Source organism: Rhopalosiphum maidis, chromosome 1, assembly GCF_003676215.2.
Source record: "Rhopalosiphum maidis isolate BTI-1 chromosome 1, ASM367621v3, whole genome shotgun sequence".
In the NCBI taxonomy this organism is placed as follows: domain Eukaryota; kingdom Metazoa; phylum Arthropoda; class Insecta; order Hemiptera; family Aphididae; genus Rhopalosiphum; species Rhopalosiphum maidis.
The window spans coordinates 61,852,533-61,877,863 of record NC_040877.1 but is presented as its reverse complement, the minus strand read 5'-3'; the positions used below and the strand labels follow the sequence as shown (position 1 = coordinate 61,877,863).

General features: G+C 25.8%; 4 protein-coding genes across 4 annotated transcripts; 3 read left to right on the top strand and 1 right to left on the bottom strand.

The window, feature by feature from the left end:
• Nucleotides 1-542: 542 nt before the first annotated feature.
• Nucleotides 543-4,539, bottom strand: LOC113560416 (engulfment and cell motility protein 1). Its single transcript, XM_026966277.1, has 9 exons — nt 4,245-4,539; nt 3,526-4,003; nt 2,906-3,450; nt 2,641-2,850; nt 2,338-2,583; nt 1,988-2,266; nt 1,734-1,909; nt 1,529-1,659; nt 543-1,070 (listed from the first exon to the last, which is right to left on the bottom strand). Exons 2-9 carry the CDS (start codon nt 3,968-3,970, stop codon nt 901-903), a joined length of 2,202 nt encoding a protein of 733 aa, XP_026822078.1. The 5' UTR covers nt 3,971-4,003; nt 4,245-4,539; the 3' UTR covers nt 543-900.
• A 349-nt stretch (nt 4,540-4,888) lies between these two features.
• LOC113560332 (ubiquinone biosynthesis monooxygenase COQ6, mitochondrial) lies at nt 4,889-7,783 on the top strand. The gene is made up of 10 exons (XM_026966138.1): nt 4,889-5,425; nt 5,486-5,703; nt 5,762-6,013; nt 6,087-6,203; nt 6,268-6,336; nt 6,468-6,578; nt 6,643-6,872; nt 6,945-7,060; nt 7,159-7,340; nt 7,579-7,783. Exons 1-10 carry the CDS (start codon nt 5,287-5,289, stop codon nt 7,615-7,617), a joined length of 1,473 nt encoding a protein of 490 aa, XP_026821939.1. The 5' UTR covers nt 4,889-5,286; the 3' UTR covers nt 7,618-7,783.
• A 1,070-nt stretch (nt 7,784-8,853) lies between these two features.
• On the top strand, nt 8,854-11,099 carry LOC113560333 (U6 snRNA-associated Sm-like protein LSm8). Its single transcript, XM_026966139.1, has 5 exons — nt 8,854-9,039; nt 9,194-9,260; nt 9,552-9,592; nt 9,664-9,791; nt 10,899-11,099. Exons 2-5 carry the CDS (start codon nt 9,230-9,232, stop codon nt 10,987-10,989), a joined length of 291 nt encoding a protein of 96 aa, XP_026821940.1. The 5' UTR covers nt 8,854-9,039; nt 9,194-9,229; the 3' UTR covers nt 10,990-11,099.
• Nucleotides 11,100-12,856: 1,757 nt separating this feature from the next.
• LOC113548265 (PP2C-like domain-containing protein CG9801) lies at nt 12,857-16,383 on the top strand. Its single transcript, XM_026949062.1, has 6 exons — nt 12,857-13,137; nt 14,043-14,251; nt 14,321-14,413; nt 14,480-14,772; nt 15,205-15,595; nt 15,673-16,383. The coding sequence occupies exons 1-6, from the start codon at nt 13,025-13,027 to the stop codon at nt 15,999-16,001; spliced, it is 1,428 nt and encodes a 475-aa protein (XP_026804863.1). The 5' UTR covers nt 12,857-13,024; the 3' UTR covers nt 16,002-16,383.
• The last annotated feature ends 8,948 nt before the right edge of the window (nt 16,384-25,331 follow it).

The window sequence follows — 25,331 nt, the reverse complement described above, 5'->3', positions numbered from 1 at the left end:
AAAATAAGTACCTATCTATAATTGAAATTTGACAATTTTGTAGTTTAGTGTAATAAAAAATATAAAAACAACTGACAAAATGCAATTATATAATATTATTTATTGTATTATAACTTTCAATTTTTTTTTCTTTGGGATTAAGACTATGAATTGAGATTACTTACACAAGAAAAACGTTAATATATTTTAAAATGTATATCCCAGTAGTCGCATTAATCAACTATTCTAGGATCATTAAAAATTGTAAATTTGTGAAAAACTAATTACAATTTTTGAAGTTTAAAATGTAAAAATAATAATTATCTTTTACATGGAATAAATTTACTATAATTAAAATGTTTACATTTTCAGTAAGGATTTTAGATTTAAGTGAGTATCAAAGTTAATATATTATATTAAAAAAAAATAATAAAATTAAAATTAATCATTTCTATATTAATATTAAATATAATGTAAAATACATTTTTCAGTTTTAAAGACTAGAATGAGTACATAAAAAAAATAATCTTATTAACAAATATTATAAATATGTGAGTAATGGAATAAATAAATACTATTAAACTATCATATGGCGTATATAAAAAAAATATAATGTATAAAAATATATTGATTCCCTTATAGGTTAATATCCTATACTCCTATACTATTGAATATTAAAATACACAAATTTTACAAGTAAATAACTAGTAAATAAATAGATAATTTTTAAAACTTATATTTATTCAAGTTACTTTACTGGTATTAATAGAAGAAAATATTGTTTACATATAGTTCCATCCGTTGTAGCGATACCATAAAAAAAATGTATAACTTACTAGTACCCTAATAAACTAGTAGTTGAGATAGTAAATGTATAATATATAAATGAATAATTTGGTCATGAAATATTTTTTGAAAACTTCATTTAAAGTCATAACAGAATTCATAGTTTGGTGGATCAGCAGGTACAGGAGGTGGATCTTGAGGAATATCTACACCAACTCCTTCAGCATCTAAAAGTCTAAGCTTTATCTCCATCGATAATAATGTTTCCAAATCATTTTCAGCTTCTTTACTTGTCATTTTATTTCCTATATAATAATAAATACAATTTATATAACATACAAGTTTAGTGAAACAACAGTTTCTACCAGTCACTTTACTTAATAGTATTATAACAGTATTATATTAGTTTAAATAGAATCATCTTTGAGCTAAATATAAACATTTTTTTGACTTTATAATTTTTATAGTGTTAAATTATCACTATGGAAATAAAAATTGTATACATAACATGAATTCACTGAAAATATATGTACAAGATAATGCATCTTTAAAGGAATTTTAAGTATTTTTAGTAGATACATTTGGTACATTACAACACACACTTATTAAATATATTAATGATACATTTGTAATCAATACAAACCAAAATAAAAGAATATGAATTTGAAATATTTTTATGTTTTAAATCTAGAGGATTATGTTCTGTACAGAGGTTTAGTGGTTTGGGTTTATGTATTTAACTCAAATATATAATTTAATTTACCTAGTAATGCATTTATTCCATCAACCCAATAATCATAAACCATTTCATCTGGAGCGACAAAATAAAGGGGTGTTATTTCTACAGAATCTAAAGTCAATGAAAAAGCAAGTTGATGTGTTGATTTTCGGCCTCTATAAACATAAAATTATAAATTCAATTGGAATTTTTTATTATACTATTTCATTCATATTTATTATAAACTTACTTGGCATCTTTCATATGAGGACAGTCTTTACCAGTAAGTAATGCTTTGATGTCAACCACTCCTAACTTATTTGGAAGTTCTTCAATTGTAGGAACGCTTTTATCATCACAATCACCATAGTGTAAAACTTTATGGTTTTGTGATAATCTTACAAACCAAAACTTATCTTTAACTCTCTAAAAAAAAAAAAAAAAATTATGTTTGTAAACCAACAATTTATTCTATGATTTATTGAATATTTTTGATTCATTAACCTGTCCGCGTTGTGAATATTTAGTAAATCGAGTCCCATCAACCATGTAGTTGAGTCGTTGTTTTTTAATAAGTTGCACAATCTCAGGTGTAACCAACTCTTTAAGTTGTACTATAGGACGAGCATGGCTCTCCCATTGTTCTCTAGAAGTACGTTCTTGTTGCCATAAATTAGTTATTTCAGAATAAGTAAGAGTAGATAATTTTTGTCGTAGTTTTTCCAAATTGGCTGGTTGTGAGCCTAAAGACCTAGTGATTTGTTCCCGTACAACACTTAATACCTAAAAAAAATTATAATAAAAAAAAAAAAAAATGAATTACAGATTAACTAATCTATATTTTTAAATTTTACTTTGACAAAATCTTCTGTTGTTGCTCTCATTTCCTTCCATGTTTTATTTAGTAATACAATACAAACACAATATAATTCATGGAAAGGATGATCATGGCTAAAAAATATTTGATGGTATGTAGTAGTTTGTTCACTAGGAAGTTCACCAATTCTAAGTATATTGCAAAGTAAGCGTACTAATTCAACAGATGATCGGCCAAAAGGACATTCATGTTCATCTGCTCTACATGAATTTTCAAGAACAACCTAAAATTGATGTAAAAGAATCAGTTAAAAACACTTTTTTTGTAATTTATAACTTACTTTTGTATAAGCATCAACATGATTACGAGCAAAATATACCATACAATCTAAAGCTAACATTCCTGGTGGAGTTTCTGTAAAATCCAATGCAGGGTTTATGTCGTATTTAAAACCCAATTTCTTGTAATCTTTTGTAAATGGACTAAGTTGTCGTCGACTAGCATCTCCACCACTAATTGTATCCAATTCAAATGCAATCTTACGCAACTCCTAAATTTGAAAATAAATAAAAATAAAAATATTAAAATAATAAATGGATATCTACCTTAATTTTTTCATGAGCATCTTGATCTTGTGGGTCCATTTTAGTATTCATTCTTTCTTCAAGCAATCCAAAACACAGTGTTTGCATAACATAAAGTTGATGAGCCATTTCAGATCCAACTTCACCAGATGATGTTTGTATGATATTTTGCAATATAACATTGCGAACTTGTTTAGTACATAAGGTACTAGCAATAATTTTTCTTTTAGCTGGATCGGCTTTCAAAAATAAAGCATTTATCAAAGAAAGTGCATTTTGTTGTATAATAGGGTTTTGATTTTCAAGACGCAGTACAAGGTTAGGAAATCCTACTTCTTTTTCTACTTGACCATACTTAGCAGAACTGTTTAAAACAATACTTTCTAATATAGATAGTGAAGATTGTACAACTTTTGCTTCTTGTGGCCTAGATGTTTGATTATTAACATAACTGGCAACCATATTAATAAATGGAGTTTCTAAAATATCCCAAGATACAATTCCATGGTCCATTAACTCGACAAATGAAGCTAGTGCATTAGCTAACATTGCTCCTTGACATTTACCTAAAACCAAATATAATTCAAGTATTCAAATTATTGAAGTTTTAATACAAAAATATAATTATTAGTTATATTAACCTCTTTCAATCAAACTAATAATCAGTGCCAATCCTTGTTTATTAATGAATTCAAGAGCAAATGTTATATCAATACTGCATTCTGCTAACTTTTGCAGGGCAGAAGTTCTTTCATTTTTGTCTTCAGATCCTTCAGAATGAAGTGTTTGTAAAATGTCATATGCAATCTTTGAAGGAGAAAATGCAAGTCTTAAGACAGAACCATTCTTAATTTCATTTCTATTTTTTTCAGTGACATAGTTTTGATTAGTTTTTTCAGAAAATTTTAATGCATATTGTTCAGGATCAGTTAGGTCCCATCCACTACACAAGTCCTGGATTATGTTAGTTAAAGGTATTTTTTGATTGAATTCTTTAAGTTGTGGATTTTCAGATTCCATTTCAACCGCAATTTTTACAACATTTGCGTCCAACGAAGGCATTTTTTCTGGTTTATTTAAACTCATGAAATATTTAATTACCAAATTTGAAAATCAATTCTGAAAACAATAATTTTATTAGCATTTATCAAGTTCACTTCATTGTTGTAGAAATCAATAGTGTGAGACCATAAAATAGATCACAGTGTTAATATGCTCTCTCAGACATTACCAGAGATGCCGGTTGACAATAAATAAAATAAATATTTAAATTATCTCTAAGATATTGGTTGAAATTAGTTTTTATAATATGTTAAATGTATTATGGTTTATGATGAATTTAGAAAAAAATCAATAACACCTTTGAAGTATCACCGCCGTTGATTCTTTTGTCACGGAATCAGCACAATTGAGAAAACAATTGAATTCGTATAATAGGTATACTTCAATTACGTACAAATTGATGGGTGATCAACTTTAGAATTACTTTTTGTCAGTCATAATTTACGCATTCAACAATATAACAGAATTTGATATCAATCATACATTTATAACTGGAGTCTGGAATCCAATTTTAATCCGTGATATATAACAATAAAAAATGTATATAATATTAAATATAAAATAATTAATAAATATTGAATTGGTTTATAATGTTTACAGTATACTGAATAAAGAAAGAGTTATCTATGAGCTCATGAAATTTGACATTTATCACTTTCTGATAAAGTGGTAACCTTAATACTGTATATTATATTACCTAAGTATTTATTATAAGGAGTTATGATAACAAATTATTTTCATAAATAATTAATGTATATTATACAATTTCATCTATAATTTGAAAACAAAATTATTATAAAACATGATATTCATATTATTTTTATTGCGTGATGTAAATCAAGTATAAAATTATCATAGTATATTTATTTTTTTATTGTATGTAATATTGATACCAATTATTATCTATATAATATCAAATTGTTCAACCTTATTTACTTTTTCTCGGGTATTGTAATCACTAATTTTTCAATATTCCATTATAATTAAATATTTAAATTTTAAATGCTTTTAAATTTAATTACAATCAAGTTGTGTTCTCGTGTTGCATAGTTCAATATTAAATTACTCTGAAGTTTCGGCACCATTTTTGTTCTATTCAATGTTATCAACACAACAGTCATGTTTTAGTTACTACAATATATTTTGTTCAGTTATATTTAAACATTTTACTTATGACTAATTTATTTGAATAACTTTTTTTGTGTTATGTTATCACACTGGCATACTGCTAACTGTATAATAGTCTTATATTTTTGATGTAATTTATGTGCTAATTAAAAAAATTTTCCAAAATAAGAATTTTATATTTTCTTCACATATCTATACATCTGAAGATAAACATGATGTCATTAAATTCATCTGCTAAGCGATTATATTTGTCTCTGAGTAATGTTGCAAATTATTCTTCGAGTAAAAAATACTATGATATTGTTATAGCTGGTGGCGGCATGGTGGGCTGTGCAATGGCCTGTAAATTGGGTAACTATTTCTCAAATTATTCACATTTAAGTATTTATCAATGTTAACATTATGTTTTAGCTAAAGAACCTGCGTTACGTGGTATGTCTATCCTTCTATTAGAAGGAGGTCCAAATCGTAAACAATATGATTTGCATGCAAAGAAAAATACACTTGATAATTCTTACAGTAATAGAGTCTCAGCTGTGAACAAATCGAGTGTACAACTTTTACAATCAATTGGAGCATGGCAAACTATTAGCGATTTAGGACTTTGTAATGCAGTCAAAGAAATGCGAGTGAGTGTTTAAAAAAATTAAATAAGATATTTTCTATACCACTTAATCTAAATTTTAGATTTGGAACTCTGGTGGAGGTAGAAGTGGTGGTGTTAATAACATATTAACATTTAATAATGATGATGATTTAGCATATATTGTTGAAAACGATACTATTCTCGGAGCATTGTATGAACAAATTAAGGAAGAACAAAATATTACTGTAAATTACGATTCTCGGGTTAATCAATGTATTTTGCCAGATTCTCCTAAAGATTTGGTTACTGTTAAAGTGGCTAATGGAGAGACTTTCTTTGAAACTAGTCTCTTAGTAAGTAAAATATACTAAAAATTTAAGTTGAAAATATGTAATAAAAGTAAAAAGAATTTGTTTATATCCTTAGATTGGCTCAGATGGATATGGTTCTAAAGTACGTTCTGCCATTAATGGTCAGCAATTTATTAGTTGGGAATACGGTCAACGTGCAGTTGTAGCAACTTTACATATACAGTCTAATGAAGTAAAAATGTTTTGAATTATGAACTATTTAAAGTTATTTTTGTTAAATAGGTTGTGTATTTCAGGATGATATTTATAAAGGACATGTTGCTTGGCAAAAGTTTGCTCAGTTAGGTCCATTGGCAGTGTTACCTGTGAGTTTTCAATCAAGTTTATTATAACCATTGAATATAAATAAAAGTATTCATAATTAATGTTATAACTTTTACGCATATTTTAAATGTTTTAATATTTTAATATTTTAATTTGTGTTATCAACTAACAGTTGGATAATAAAACATGTTCGCTTGTATGGACAACAAGTTATGAAGAAGCAAATCGATTAGCAAAATTGAATGACAATGAATTTATTGATTCTTTAAATTATGGTTTATCGGTAAATGTTTAACATTTAAAAGTATTACTATCAATTGTTTTATAAATAATTATGTATGAATTAGGAAGAAAAAGAATCTAACAATAGTAGTTTACTATTAGCAGATGATGCTGCTCGTATAGTGTCTAAAGTACTCAATAAGTGTTATCAATCAAATGATGAGAATAATCAAAACAGAAAAATAAAATTTACTCCACCAGTTATCATTGATTTAATAAAAGATAGTAGAGCATCTTTCCCATTAGGCTTTGGACATGCATGTCGATATGTTGGTCAGCGTGTTGCTTTAGTTGGGTAAATTATAGGTTTTTAAAAATAGTTTTTTTTTATTTCATTTTAAACTAACTTACTAAATATTTACCTTAGAGATGCTGCACATAGAATACATCCATTGGCTGGCCAAGGTGTTAATTTAGGTTTTAATGATGTTATTGAATTAAGCAATCAACTTAACCAATCAGTATTAACAGGAGCTGATATTGGTTTGTAATATCTACTTAGTAGTATTTAGATAGTATCATACATAATTTCTAAAATAATATACTGATTTTAAATATTTATATTATGTTTTCCTTTATAGGAGATCTAAATGCACTTTTAAATTATGAAACTGCTGCACAGCGTCATAATGTACCAATTATGTTAGGCGTTGATGGCATTCAAAAAATGTATGGTAGCCATAATAATGTGGTACCGCTTGCTATTACAACATTAATACGTAACGTGGGACTTTCAGTTTGTCATTCTGCTTCCATAATAAAAGTAAGTATTTTTATGATGAGACTATACTCTGTCCAACAAGAAAACATGTCTGTGCATCCTCACATGAGTTACTCCCATTGTGACTGGTTCTACTATGGTAGGAGTTATAATGGGGATGTGTAGTTAAACTGCTTTTTGTTGAACCATGGAATATTCTTTTGCTGGACAGAATATTATGATAATTCCTGTTTACATATTACATAATGATAATTAATGTTCTTGTTTTATTTTCAAACAGAAACTGTTGAGTGACAAAGCATCTGGACTACCTGTATAATTTAAGTTTCAATGTATCCAAATAAATGGGTTAATTGCATGTTTAGTTGTTGAGCTGTGTTAATTAAGATATTAAGGCTATTAAAAAAAAAAAAAAATTATGTTAATTAAATATTATGTGTTAAAAATTAAAATTAATTAATTTGGTTAAATTATGTAATAGTGTAATACCTCATTACTTAATAAATACAGTTATTAAATATCTGATTTTTTGGAATTTTTAAATATGCCCAAAGATCATATTTCAATTTATTGAGATTTTTTATTCTACTCAAATAGTGTCTTATGGAGATACCAACTGTTATTTTTCATGTACACAAAAAAAAGAATTTCTTTTTCTAGAGAAAATTATTTAGCTTTTCAGTAAAATATGACATCAAAAACAAAATTTGACTCAGCAATTTTCAAATTATTTAACTTTGTAGATCTATTAACTTTTATAATAATATTAATAAAAAAAAACTTTGTAGACTAAGGATAATAGGTTCATGATATAATGGACTTGGAAAATTTGAAAGCTATGGTGATAGAAAATGTTAATATTAATACTAATTTATCAATATTTATAATTTAAAAAAATAGATCAACTATAATAAATATTTAATATTTACAATATTAATTATTGGTGTGGGGGGGGGATTATCTGAGATGAATTCACTGGAAGTTAGATACTTATTGGATTTCAGAGGTTTTTTTTATAGTAGTATTATAGTAATAGACTGTTTCAATTTTTAGCAAGAATACTTGTTTAAAAATTCTATAAATTAGATTTAGAATATTTAATTGCATCATTGAAGAAAAAAAGTTAGAGCATGCTTGATGAATCACTCGGTATAAAAATAATATGATACTTATTATTTCAAGACAAGAACATTTGAGGTATGACCCGCGAATTCAGTTCTTACTATTGTATGAGCATTGAGCATTTAGCATTGAGCATGAACGCTGAACGAGATAAACGCCTTACACAAAGAGCAAGTAGCCAGTAAGAAACTATAAGAACAGTTCATTAAGAACTTAAACTATTTTATTTTTATCGTTTACGAAAATGAAATGACAAAAACAATACCACAGACTTCTATATAATCTATATTATTATTATATAGAAGGCTGTGCAAAATATAAACATTTAATTTAAATTATCACATTGTGGTATTACTGGGTAGCAGGTTATCATAATGATGGTGACAACAGCGATGAATGATAATACTTATTCTTATCATTCTAACGCCGAAAAATAAGTAAACCGCGATTTGATTTTGTGTATAGTCGTGTGCCGACTGACATTTTTATTATTATTTTCTTATTTATTAAAAATTTTCATAAGTAGTTATTAATAACTATGCATTTGTTAAATTAAATTTCAATCAGTTTTTGATTACAAGTATTTGTACATTTCTTCTAGGTCGGTTTTTGACAAATTGTAAGTGAAATATCTATTTTATAATATTTTTGTGTGTACTCAATTGATTTGTATGTGTATAGGTGTTATATTTTTATGAAATACTAAATGCACTTAGTTGATATTTGGTACAATTGTTTACCTTAAAATTTTTTTTATACTATTTTATTTTCAGCCTCGATTATAATTTGCTGTACTTCTGAGTATTACAATGAGTTCAGGATTGGAGAGCTATGTGAACCGTATCCTTAAAAAAATATAATTAATGTTTTATTAAGTTCATTGTTACATTGTTGGTTAAAAATTGAAGATATCTGCTGATATTTAGTTTTTAAAATATTTTGAAATTAATTTAATTACCTTTACCACATTGTGTATTAATTTAAGTATTGTAGCTCCACAGAATGAGCAAAATATTATTATTTGTAAATAATCAATTTAAAATGGATTTTATTAATAACTGTTTTAATTTTATGGTATTCTTTGTTTGTCATATGGTTTAAGTATTATTTTTCTTATTGTTTTAATGTTAGATACTGTTTCTATTATAACATCAGATGGCAGAAACTTTGTGGTAATTATACCATTACTAAATAAATATATGATTTTATAAATAAAAACTTATTAACTAATTGTTTTATTCAGGGAACACTTAAAGGATTTGATCAAACTATAAATATAATTTTAGATGACAGCCATGAACGTGTATATAGCCCGAATCAAGGTGTTGAACAAATTATATTAGGTTTACATCTCATTCGCGGTGACAATGTGTAAGTATCTAATATCATATAGTGTCTAATCTAACTTTGTGTCATATTATTATTTTTTCAATTTTATTTTTGCTTATAAACATTTTGAATTGTTGATTTTGATATTTATACAATATACTATGATAATTGTTTATAAAATTAATTTGATTATAGAGGAGAAACACATTTATAATACATTCAATATTTATATATTATATATATCATTTACACTTAATAAATGTGTGATAATAATAATATTATCTAATAATATATTTTATAATGAAAAATTGAACAATCATTTTAGGTCTTATAAAAAAATAATTGGTGATCATTAATATTATTGACCTATTACTATTAAGTATTTACATAAATTAGGAAATTTACCATTGTGAAATCTTTTTTAAGTTTAGTAATATTATTTATATTAACAACAATTCACTAATTAAAATAAACATATAATTTTAGAAAACTTTCTAAAATTGATAAATTTATAAGTTCCTTCAACAAAAATATGTATATTTAATACTGAAATTCTAAAATTGATAATCTTCTATCAATAAAAAATTTATTTATCATATTTCATATTACATTTATGAATTATTTATATCTATATAAGTTTTTATAATAATTTTTATTAATATATAATATATTATTTTGTTTTATAATTGCTCATTAAATTATATTGTGGTTATACATGTAATGCATGCCTTGTTTGCTCCTGACGTTTACAACACTGAATAATTTTTCTTCAGATCTTCTTGGCTCAAATATATTAAATCCTTAATTCAAATGTAACTATTTACTCCATTCGACTTCCAGTATATTAACTAAACATAGAATTAATATTCCTGTTATATGAATATTGAGTGCAGAACTCAGTGCTTAAATTATTTTCATGTGTTATATATGTTATATGTTATATGTTCTACTAATTATAATTTTTTTTAATGAACATAGATCATTCTTTTTATTTTATTTAATTAATTTAACTATACCTATTTGATAATTAATTTGTTTTGCTATAATTTCGTCTATGCTTATTTTATAAACAAATAACATTAATTTTATAATTGTTTAAGGTTGAACGTGTATATTTTTATTATATATAGTTATTAACTTACTTTTCAGTGCTATAATCGGTGAAGTAGATGAAACAATGGATTCCTCAATAGATTTGAGTGCAATCAGAGCAGAACCTATCGGATCAGTAGTATTTTAAGACATTTATATGATATTTTAATTATTATGAATAATTAAATGCATTGATCCTGTTAAATTAAGTAATTGTTACTATTAAAACTATGATAGTAATATAAAAATAAGGGCAGATATTGTGTTTTTATTGATTAAAATAATGTTTTTATCAAGTATTATTTTCATTAATCACATGTTCAATGTATAAATAATAAAAAAAAAACAATGAAGAAATAAAATGGTAGTTTGTAAGTAAAAATCACATCATTACTTGTAACTAAGAATGTATAAAAATTAAAGACTAAAAAGTAAAATAAGTGATCATTGCTATGGACTATGGTATCTCTAATGTATACTTTCAATCCATATTGGTCACATTATTTTGTTAAAATTAAATATGAAAAACCACATCACATTAATTAATAATTATTATTAAATTTTTATTTTTATTAAATATTAAATAAATAAATATATATATTTTAATATTTCTGGAAAATTATATAAAACTAAAGCATTCTATTTTCTCTTGTATTTGTATTGAGATATTGATTTTATTAATTATAATTTTCTAAATCCAAATATTGACACTATGTGCTGAAATAAATGTTTCAACTTTGTAATTATTACTTATGATTTTCATAATGGATTGTTTATAATATAGTTAAAATAATATAACATTTATTACATTTAAACTGAACTAATAAAAACAATTCTTCCAAAAAGTGGCAGTACTTCTTCTTTTATCTGCCTACCATTATGGACTGAGTCTTGTGGTGTCAAAATATGTAGGTTCTAAGTTTAAATTTGATACACATTTTTATAAAATGTACACTTTGTTTCAACATCAACTGTTAACTAAGTACTATGTAGGTGGTTTGTCTTTCATAGACTTGAGCAATTGAGTCTAATGAAACATAAATATATCAGTGTTTTGCACCTGTATCATTAATTCAGACTGTAGTACTGGATATCTAAATTTATTTATGTTTTCATTATTCAAACACTGGAATAAATTATTTAAACAAACATTTGATTGTCAATAATTGTTATTATTCGAGTTAATATGAGTGTCTAGATGTTCAGAAAAAAATATTAGATATATTGATTATAATATAAATGACCTAAATATACACAAACATATTTTTACCTGTGTTATTTAATGAGTATTTAATACCTTTTTAATTTATTTTTAATTAGGTAAATACTTTTAACATAAAACTAATATTCATATGGATACGGAATTTATAAAATAATTATTATTTAATCTCTTAATTCTATCGTTTAGAAAAAAAATCATTTCGTTTTAATGGGTTTTAGATGTTTAATTTTTTAAGGGTTTATAAGTTATAAGTGTGTAATGTACTAGTGTGTTACGATTTTGGGATAATTTGGGTGTAAACTGTAAAGGCCAGGTAAATATGTCTTGTGTTGTGCGCCTCAGCATAAAATTCTGTGGCTTTTTGACACATCAAAACTGTTTTATTTAATATCAAATGATCGCCGATCGGAAAAATGATATTCGATAGATATTCTCGATTTAATATTATGAGTTATTAATTTATCATTATAATTATAGGTGAAAAGGTAATAGTAAATGTAATACAATACGTGGAATAGTAGACCGTAGTCTGTAAATATTCTAAAGAAAAATTCTAGTTCACGAGACACGAGTAAATGTTGTCGTTTTCAAATTTTTGCAATGCGTTAATGCGAGATATAATTATTACCAAGAAAATACATTAAATGACCTACTTTGAGCACCCCTACTCATATCAGTTTTGAACAATTCATCATTCATATTATCAGCATTCAGCATGCATAGATAAATGATAATTGATATTATCTTTATCGATAAAGTAAAATCTATTTGTTAGTCAGTTCTCGATGTATTATGATGTGTAGACGATACTTCCTTTTCGTGTTTCTTTATTGAATAATAAGCTTATTTATTTATTCAGAAAGTGTACACCGAAAGAAATAATTATTAAAATGTTAAATCAAAAGGATTTGTTAAAACTATGAAATTTTATTTATAATAAAGATAAAAAAAAATAATTAATATGCCATCTTTTAGGCAGAAATTCTCTGGGTTCTTTAGGCAATTTTCAGCGCCATCAGAGTCCAGAAATGACGAAAACGCTTCAAATCGTTTCATTAAAAAATATCTTAGTGGGTGAGTGATTATAATTTTTTATTTTATTTAAAGTAAGTCAATTTTTTTTAAATTTAATAATCTGTACAATAATACGATAATGAATATACATTTTATAAATGTATTAATAGTATATGATCTGAACAACACAATGAAAAAATTATCCATTTGTATATCTTCTTAATTTAATTTAATTTTACATAATTTATGTCTGCATGTTGGGTTTCTTAGGGATGTTATGGTCTTAAGAAAAATAATTGGTTAATAGTGCATATTTAAATGTTGGTAATAACATTAATACATTATTTGGTCTTGTTCAGTAATTGTTTGAACTTTTAAGTTGTTATGTAAGGCAAGGTTTGATACATACCAAGGAATATTGTCAGTGTCCTCAGTGAACTTTATTGAATTGACTGAATTGGCTTCTTATTAGAGTGTCAAAAAAGATGTGATATGAGCTTGCTATTCTAAACAAGACAAAACAAGCCCTGGTTATCTTGTGTATTATAACTATGTTTAGAAGAATTTTATGTAGTGATAATTTGAAATTTAGAAGAAGGTGGATGAGGTATAATTAAATATTGACTGATATTCTTTCTCCCCTAAGACAATGAGGATCTTAAGTTGTAGTTTATCTAATAATATACCTATTTATATATTTAATTTACGTTCTGAACATGGATGAGAATGTTGTTTATAATTAATTGATGACATTCTTACAAAAATTGTTTTAAGTATATATAATTTACTCCGATTTGTCAGTATTAATTTGAATTAACTTGAGCTCACATTTGTTGTAGATAATTGTTATGGTTTATGTGGTTTAGATATATATTAGTATTAGGGTAGTTAATTTTCAAATTTCAGGATAGTGTGATAACTCTAATTAGATTAAATTTCACAATTTGTTTAACAAATGATTTCAGCCATGAAGTCCAAAAATATGAACCAATTATTTTACATGGGAGAACTCCGCAAGAAGTACCACCTCAACAATTAGGTGCCATTAAAAGTTACGAAGTGGTATCATCATTGACTGGGCCACATGGTGGTCTTATTTCTGTTAATCAAACAGAAAAACATTTGTCGGCAAGTGATCCAGAAATTAATTTTATTGATAATCTTGAAGAAGAGAGTAAGTTTTTTGTACAATTAATTTATTAATTATAAATGACCAAATTAAATAATATTGTTTTATCATTAGATAATGGAGAAAAGAAAGTAAGTACGTCAAATAATGATTCAACTGATGAAACTTTGAATGTCGAGTCTAAACAAAATATTTTAAAAAAGCTTAGTGAGTTTTTACTAAATATGCATTTAATATTGTTTATTAAATATTAACTATTTTTATAATTTCTAGGACATCCATTGGTAGCTGGTGTTGAGAATTGGAATGTTCCACATACAAATGCATATGGTGCTAGTTGTTCTTTATATGAAGTCCATCCCATAACACATCGTCATACAGGTGATCCAATTGCCGATTGTTTTGCCATTGTAACCAGAGCGAATTCTGCAATAATGGTTCTAGCAGATGGTGTTAACTGGGGGGTCAAGTCAAGGACTGCAGCTAGATCTGCTGTCCATGGTTGTATTGACTATTTAAACAAAACTTTGTTTACAAAAGACAAAGAATCGCCTAAAAACACTACAGTAAATATTTAGTTTAAACAGTTTTAAAAATAAAAAAATAAAGATACATGACTATAATCTATAAATATTATTTATTTTATAGTTAAGTTTTTATTAATTTTTTTAAATATTTTAATTTATTTAAAATACACAGAGAAAACAAATAATTTATTTATAAAAGAATGTAAAATTTGAAATTTATGAACATTCTGACTTTAAATAAAGTATAATGTATATAAACATTTTGTAATTTTTTTAATGAAATTTATTTCTTAACTTTATAACTATTAATTCAACACAGCAAAATAAAATGTAAAACTTTTAATGATATTGAAATATATCTAAACACTAAGGCTAATGTTAACTGGGATTAAATTGGTTTTCTATGTAAAATATCCTTTTGTAAATTAATTATTCTGTTTTCATATTGAGATAATTTTTTTATAATTGCAGGATGTCCTCGTGACTTTATTGAGATCATTCCACGCTGCCCATAATATGATTCTACAAGAAGAAGGAACTTTGACTACTCTTACAGCAATTGTAGTACTTCCATCTACTGTTGATAATCATTATGTAGCTTGTTGTTGTAATGTTGGTGACAGTTTGGGTTATGTGTATAGTTCCAAGTATGGTGTCAGAGAACTTACTCAAGGCTCACATGATGTTCATAGAATGAGAGACATGAGAGATGTCATGGGAGCTTTAGGCCCTGTTGATGGACATAATCCAGAACTGTCAAACTTGACATTGTCTATAACACAAGTTGATTTGGATGACATAGTTTTTATTACTTCTGATGGTGTATCAGATAATTTAGATCCTGTGGTTGGCCATTTTACTGGTATTCATTATTTGTATTATATTATAATAATTTTATTTCAAAAATGTTACTCATACAAATAAAAAATATTTATTTAGGGCTTCCCAGTGTTGAAGCATATCAAAGACACAAACTTTCTCTTTTAAGAACAGAGGATTTGATTCGTAATGGAGTGTCTGGCAAGGGACCAGCAGTAGATACAGCCAAAGACTTAGTAACATTATTATTGGACTTTGTAACCAGATTAACTGCAGCTAAACGCCGTATATTGGAAGATATGGAAATATATGCAGATGCTAATGGAAAACCCTTAGCTCAAGCAGAAGTCAGACAAAAAAGAAAGGAAATTATTAGAAAAATGTTTGGTGTGCCAGGTAAGTTAGATCATGCTACAGTAGTTGCATTCAAAATAAATTCTGGACAGTAAAAATTTTAAAAGATTAAATTTATGTTTTGTGTTTTTTTTATAATATGTTGATTTATTATTTATTTTAATGATTTGTTATTTTTTCATTGAAAAAATTGGTCTTAAAAAGTATTTGGTACCTATGTAGTTATTATTATATCTTAAGTAGTGAACATACTTTCAAAATATGTGAAGATTATACACAAACAAGATTCCATAATATAGAAATTATCTTATTAATACAAGCCTATATGAAATATTTATCTAGTTTTTATGATTTAAGCTTTGTGTTTTACCTAAATATCTATTAGTGCAATATTGTTTCCGTCCAATAGATTGTTTGAAATAAACAACAAACTATAATTTAGTCAGCTTATACATACTATTAAACCTATACTTTATAATTAAAAACTTGTATGTGTTATATTTTATTGTTTAATTTATTTATATTTATATTTATTGATTTGTTCATTTATAAGTTAAAATTAACATCATACTAAGACTATTGATATTGTGTATTAGTATTATTACAATACGAGTATATAAGACAAATGTACTTTTATTCCAAAGTATATAAGGCCTAAAAATATTTTATAATAATGTATTAATATCAAATAACAAATATTCTTATACTATTTTTTTTTTTTTTACATATACTTTTGAGTATACTTTTTTATTATTAAATAAATAAAAAATGAAAAAAAAATCTTATTTGTCACTTATTAGAACATATTAGAACACAAATTAAAAATATTTCAAATATTAAAACAGTGAATTATACTTATTATTATATAACTTTTTAACTATTATAATCTATAAAAGTGTATAAGTATACATATATATATATATGTCTTAATTTAATTTGGTATAATATATCATTTGCTATAAATTTTTTTAAATGATTTAGTTTTTTTTTTTTTTGAACCTAGAATATATTTTTCTTATTAATATTATGTCTTTTATAATTAATTTTAAACTAATTAAGATAATATTATTAGTTACTTACATTATAATAAATATTTTTAGTTAAAAACACTTCATGTGTAAAACATATCCTATTGATTGATTTTCAGTAAATACTTATTGAATTTGGAATCATGTTATTATGTTATTGTGGTATAATATTAATAATAATCTAAAATCTTTACCTTCTTTTTCAATTTAATAGTTCATTCAATATTAGCCTTCCATCTATTGATCTATCTCTTTGATAGCTATTTTTAGGAACATGTTCTGCTCTATAATTGCTAAATCTTTGGTATATAAGCCAAGCCATTTAAAATGTTTTAGATTGACACAGGGCTCAACATTTTCCAAGCTTTAATATACTTACTAGATAGATCTAGTCAGAGAAAGTGATAGAGAGTTTAGTTAGGATACGTAATGATTTATGAAAATGATATAATCGATTACCTAAATATGAGGAATTTATGAATATTTAACTTCTGCATTTAGATTAAAAACTATCTAATTCAATAATTTAATTTAAATCATTATTGGAACCGATTATAATCTTTATAATAATCTTATGATTTAATGGTCAAAAATAAAATCATCTAATTTAAAACCAATAACTTATAATAAATACTTATTAAAAACTTATTCAATACTCAAATTAATTTCAAAATTTTTTTTTTTTGTTAAAAACTAATTATATTTCTTTAACAGAAAAAAACTGCGTTTTATACCATTTTTATGTTTCCCTGATGAGTGATGGTACTGGACGACATCGACATATGTATATTATTTGAAGCAATAATGAGTAGATGTTTAACCCCACCACCACCACAACCAACCACCACCATCATCACTTACACGAAAATTGAGTTTTGGTTTTTTTAAATTGTATATATAGCAATAAAATTATTAAATTAGTATTTAATAAAATAAGATATAAATTATAAATATTATAAAAAAGTCTTAGAAGTTGATTAATATTTAATAACGGTGTGGACCACACGGTTAAGAATTGTATTAACGAATTTTAATTGCCTCCCACCCCCTTTGAAAAGATTCAGAAATTCAGAATTCAGATACGCTATTTACCTTACCTGTATATTACGTTTATTTATGTATGTATATTATATATCATTACGTATTTACGTATAGAGATCACTTTATAGTACAAGCGGCACGTGGGAGTATTACATAATGTAACGTTATATCTATACATCTGCTTTATCTTTATGCCTTTGTGTCTGCAGTATCATATAATACTTAGGTACTTATATGATGCAGGTAATAAATAATAATATATGCGATACACTCAAATAATATACAATTTGAGTATTAAATTTGGCGTATCCATTTATTCAATCTCATGCACTTTCTGTCATCTATGCCTGCCCGTTGTCCAGATGATCGGGATTTTAATTTTACTTATAATTAATTTATAATTTACTAACTATTTATAAAAGTACCCTATTTATTTAACCTACGTTAACGTTGTATGTATAATGTATACCTATATATAAATCTAATATCTATAAACTTTGCTTGATAATATTATAACGCCATTACTTTGCTACATTATCTAGCGATTAATTTCGTGTTTATCGTTGTGTAATCATATATTTTGACGTCAATATCGTAAGTAAATTTAACTATATTGCAATATAGCCGTATTTATTAGGCGCCTACATCTTATTTACTTGCGTATTTATAATTTAGGTTTATGTTGTAAATATTATTGTATTATAAATTGTTAATACATTAATACTTAAATAGTTGCCGTAGTTTTGTGATTGTGTCTTTACGACTGTCTGCTGGGCGTCAGCTGTTACAGACATAAAAATATTGACAATTTTGTTCCTTGATTAGTTGATTCCCACATTACATTTATATTCATTCATCCGTGAGCCGTATTTTTATATTTCCTGATTGCTATTCTGTTTCTATAGATATGTATATCTATAGATAGTATACTTGCAAGTTTTATTTTCATATGAAGCAATTATAATGGCAATATAAAACACAACTTAAATGCTCCATATAATAAATAATAAAATATAAAAGTACTATTATACTTACCTAATAGTTCAAAAATCATATAATACAGCTTTGCGGATACTGGATACTACTTGTATTTAGATATTTAGTTATTATTATACCTATGTGGCTATGTATATTGTATTTTTATAATTTCTTTATGTATTGTCATCATCATAGTATCATAAGCCTCTGTAGTTGAATTTGAAAAATATTGAAGTCGACGGGTAATATACTTTGTATTATGTGGTGGGGAGTATTAGGATGATAGAGTGAACTCAATATAAATTCTTCTTCTTGCCTTTACAACTCTCTAAGAATTTTTGGCATTTAGTTATTCTCATTTATTTACTCTCATATTCCTTAGATCTTATTCAACTACGTCTTCATCGATTTATCTGTTCTTAGTTCTTCCCCGAAGTATCTTTTTTTGAGGGTTTCATTCTAGGACTAATCCGACAGTATCATTCTCGTCTCATATTGTTAGTACATTGCAGTCGTTGTCATTTAATAAAATTAGTTATTGGTGCCACATTGATTATGTTACATCTTCTTCTTACTTTGTAGGTATTTAAAATTTTTATTCTGTTTCAATTTTATATAAATTTTACTGGATTGTAATTCTCCATATGTGAATTTAAATTTGTATAAAATTTATAATAACATGATATTTTTCTTATTTTCAATTTTTGTGGCGCCCTTTTAAACTATACGCCCGGGGCGCATGCCTCCTAGGTCCCCCACAACACGGCTCTGTACAGAGTAGATATTTTTAAGTCTTTATGAAGATTCTTGTTAGTAAAATACCAAAAATCTGTTAATATTTGTTGGAAGCCTATTAATTGAAACTCCTGCTGAAGAGTTTTAATAATTAAGGAATTTGCCGAATCTCATAACTGAATTCCATATATTCTGACTGATTCAATTAATGATTTGTATTTTGTAGTGAGTTAATTCGATTTTAAAAGAGGTCTTAATAAGTGCTATCTAGATTTTTAGAGTTCACTGCAGTAGCGCTATCAGATTTTTATGAATGGAAGGTTGATAGTTCATTAGATGTGTCGAACGTTTCAAAATGTTCTTCATAGTAGTTGTTTTATTATAATGCGAATACTACCACAAAATCGTTATTAGTTGACCATCTTATCCATATTAAATAAATATACTTGATAAATTATTTCGTATTATAAATATAATTATATATTTTTGGTATACTAGCTTATTACCTAATACCTTTAATAATAAAGTTTAAAGTAAAGTTTACAGCATATATTATGTTATGCTTGTAACAAAGTGTAGGTAAACAATACGTCATGTCGATTTGGTAAAACCTTCGGAAGTCTTTACTCTTTAGTATTAAAACAATGCAACTGTATAGTTTTGATAATGTTTTGCTTTAATAAAATATCTATACATCTACTTTTATCTCTATGAATATATGATATAGTATAATATTATAGGATTAATTAAGCTATGTTAAATGAATTTTATAAATAATGTTCTATATTATGACTATATATTATATAATAATATAGGATACCCATTGGCTATTAAAGTTTATACGATTATTTAAATTATTAGGAATAGTCAATAACATCGTGATGTTTTGAGCCCTATAGGCTACGAATATTTTAACAATGAATAAGAAATTGATATTTTAATCGCAACTTATTATTTTGATACGGATCTATAGTCAATAATCATAGATTTTCGTTAATTATTTATCATGACGCGATTCGCGTCCCGTGTAAAATATAATAATATGGTTTAGACTTGACCGCATTGATCTGAATGAATATACTTAATCGCTTAATGTATCTATGTGTATACTGTATAGGTATTATATTTAATATAAATCGAATTCAATGATTTTGTTTTTTATAATTGTGTAATTTAAAAATGAATTACAAAACTGTAGAGATACGAGTTTTTATATCAAATATTTATATTATAACATTTTATATGAACATAATATTTTTAAAAATAGATTTTGGCTTTTTTTGAGCTATTTATAGACATTTAAAATTGTCTTTTAAACATTTAATTTAACATTCCTCATAATATTGTTACAGAAATATGAAAACATATCGAAAATATACATGATGTTTTTTTACAAATGTGTGAGCGTTTGAAGTTGTCATGCGTTAAACGTATTTACATGATATAATTATGATTTATCCTTAATAATAAACCATAATTTTTTTTTCATTTTTTTGTAATTTAAATTAAATTATTCGTAAGGACTTGAAACTTTCCTCCATTAAGTATATTATTATTTCTTTGAATATTCTGTTAACAGATTCGTTTTTTAACTCATATAGGGTATAGGGTGGTCACAAAAATTTTGTTTTTACCCACTAAAAATGTCGAATATTTATTTCTTTATTTATAGATGAGTAGATGAGTTTGAAGTTTCCATTGGGTATAGAAAATAAGATAGTTATTATGTAACCAATGGCAACCAGAAATAAACAAGCACAATAGAAAGTAATCTTTTTTATATATTAATGTATATATTTAAATGAAAATGCAGTCCTACTATACAGCAGGTGAGCGATTTCCTCCGTTTTTTTTTTTAATCAATGTTTTTCAATAAACTAATTTATGTACTCATTTCGTTTTTTTTTTTGTAACATGTTATAGAACCAATCCATTTAGTATTAATAAACACTATTAACTTCAACAATTAATAAAATAATATGTTGTAAGCGATTATAATACGATAAAAAAAAACATATCCAGAAGATAGTACCTCTATTCACTTATTCATTTTCCATATCACTTGTAAGTACCGCGATCCTGTGTCGTATCTACTTTTGTTTAGATTTTAGTAAAAATATATGCCGAGGTACTTGTTTTAGCTGGATTATATATTACTATATAATACATTACACTTGCATTTCTGCATGCCTGCATGACTACAGCGTCTGTATACATTCTCACTTCAACTTTTAATAATAAAATTACTTTTATCTCTATAAAAACATTTATATTTTCATTGGAATCTATTATAGGTATATATTGGTATAACTGTGCAAAAATATAATACGTATGCTTACTCGGTGTCCTGGTACGCGTGTAGGTATTATATAACGATCGAATACAGATCTAAGAATTTATTTATACAATTGAATATTATAGGTCAATGACAATGGCATTATGACAGTGGTTATATAATCGTAGGTATCCCTCAGGCCTCAATACCCACGATTTCATGCTATACTGAGTATATTATTCTCTGTAGTTTGTACATAAAACGTGTAAGGTACTTCATAATGAATTCCTCAAAGATGTTAAATTATTGAGTGAAAATATTTAATTATTGCTCCCTAGCTCCCTAGTTACGCCTCACCGATGAGTATAATACACCATATTACTATATTATACTATGTAATCATTAATCACTTTTTAGGAAAAAAAATAAGAGTTCTTAACAAGTTTGAGTTTTAGTTCGTCATTTTGTAGGTTCTATAGGAATTTATTTTACAATAATTATATATTATATAAAATTAACTATGCGTATCATATATACCTATTAACATAATGATCGATATAAAAAGAAAAAAAAAAGAAAAAAGTTTATATTTATAATTACCTAATACCAAAACCATAATAATTATATAATAAACATATTATATTTCGGGAGTGATAAGTATAACTACATTTAAATTGTTATATTTACATTTATATTGTTATGGCTTATTAATATGAAAAAAACGATAATAAAAATTAAATTAATGTAGTTATATAATATATAAATTGGAACAATTAACAACTAATTTCTATTATCCATTAAATTTAAAATTATGTTAGTTAAATTAATTATTGTATCAAACGATAAGGTATTCTGTATTCATTTGTATGCATTTGACATATTATATTATAATATGCCACTAATATTATTTCAGTACATCTACTGAATAAGTTAAACAATAAAATATTGCTTATTTAATTTTATATGTTTCATTTCCGGGTAAAATTTGTATTACATATTGGCTATTAGTCTATTAAGATTTGAAGTTATTTTACTATTATGAGTAATTTATGACTCTAAGTTAAGCGTAATACATGTATAGTGTATAACTGGTATCCACGTATTGCGATTTATGATGTAAAGTATAATGTAGTGAAACACCTACGGATTCAACCACCAGTCTTGTACAGTAAGTTGTATTCGCACACGTTACACATGGCGTGTATCTATATTATAATTGAAATGTTTTGTGGATTTCAATTGACTTGCGGTGTAAATTAATTCTTTTGTCATTGGTATACATTGTTAATAAATAATAATGTATACCAATGATACTAATGTATGTTTTGTCATAGCAAATAGTAGTTGAGGTGTTTTAATTAACAATGAATTAGAGGTTATCGAAGCTGTATATTATACCTATGTATATATAATATAATCATAGTAGTAGTAAAAATTAGAAAATTAACGTTTAAATCTAAAATTAACAAATACATTAATTTGTTAGGATTTGTCGATCAGTTGTTTGGTCTGTTTGTTGTGGTGCGCAAGTATTACATAATATCACAATATAACTTGTAAGACATACCTAACTACCTAACTACAGTGGCGTGTCGAAAACACCGATTACGTTTAAATTATTACATTTTTTTTTATTTTTATTCGCACTACTATTGTGTATAGTATCTATCGGTATATAATCATATAGGACAAATAATTAATGATCAGTACAATATATTTTATGTCATATATTTGACACTTCATAGTTGTCTTTTATTTAAAATTATTGTTTTTTTAACTTAACACCACTATGTACAAAAAGATTTTTTTGTTCACGAGAGGAGTTTGATCGCTATAAACATGTGTTCTTATAATTTAACTAATTTAAGCGTTTATTTTTAAATGTTTAAGTAAATCATAAGTTTGTATGATAGATACCTACTGATTACTGCACATAATATCTAATTGTGTAATATTTGACTAATGTGTTCAGTGTATATAAAAATATTACAATTTTGCTCTGGAATGAGTGTGAATATTGTTCCCACCACTAATAATTGTGTAGAACTGCAATTGCGATTTAACATTATCTCCCTCCGCAAAAATTAATAGTAAAATTATTATGTAGCGCTTAATCTCAATATAAATACCAAGAGTGTTATGTAACAGTTTAAAAATCACTCATCCGACCATGTTTGATTAAAACGATTTGTCTGAAGTGGAAAACTCAATTTAAGCCTGTAACAATATAACAGCAATGGCTCACAGCTAGTGTATGCCAATTTATTATGCATACTCACGCGCAAAAATTGCATATATTTACCTTATATGTTGATATTTTAAATTATATATTATATAATAGGTCAATACTAGGGGTGGTATGCATTTGTTAAATTACATTCTAAATCCCCATATGCACACGTTACATTTTATTTAATATATACTATTAGGCTTATAATCTATATATATATATATATATATATATATATATAGATGACGTAGGTTACGAAAAAGAAAAAAAAATGTATTGCATATTGCACTTGGCCGTATAACATTAATTGACTGTACGTGATGATAATAAATTCAAATTAAATGAGTTTTGCAGTATTATATAATAATTTATAGTTCTTTCATCCTTGTTGTTCTATAATATTGTACTTGTACGCGACGTCGCGATAGAATAATAATAATAATAATAATAATATAATATTAAATTATTATTATACATTTAATTCCACTGGTCTTCCCTGGAGGTTGTGAATTTTTGTATGTTTTTCGAAGTATAGGTGGGTGACGATAGCCCAGAGGCGGCCCGCCCCTGGCTTGGCGGGCGACCACTGTTTGTAAGAAAAACAACATTACGTAAGAATATCGTGCGATCGTCGGTGGATGACAGTGTCTACTGCGACAACCTTGAACGTTTGGTACCGGAACCCGCTCGTCCTAAAGACTACACGTTAAGCAACGTACCTAAATACAACATACTACACACGATGTATTTATTCTTAAGTGACTATACGTACGGTGTGCGACGCTGCGCGTGCCTTAACGATATTCTTACTTGGGCATTATACAAACGTATAATCAACTTAAAGCTCATATATCTAAAACTATACATGTAATAAGTTGTTTTACGTATGTGTAGGGACGTATAGTTAGAACATAATATTTATTTATTTTTGTTAACAAATTTAGTAATTATCAGATGCGAATTTTCTCTTCAAAGACTACCGACCAAGGTATCATATACATTTTTGTAAATAAATTATTTTGAAGTATATTAATATTTTTTACTTGTGGGCATTGGCATCCCCAAGGGGGAGCAAGACGGGACACTTGTCCCCCCCTTAGAATAATGTTATTTCTACAGCAATCGGTAAAATTCAAAA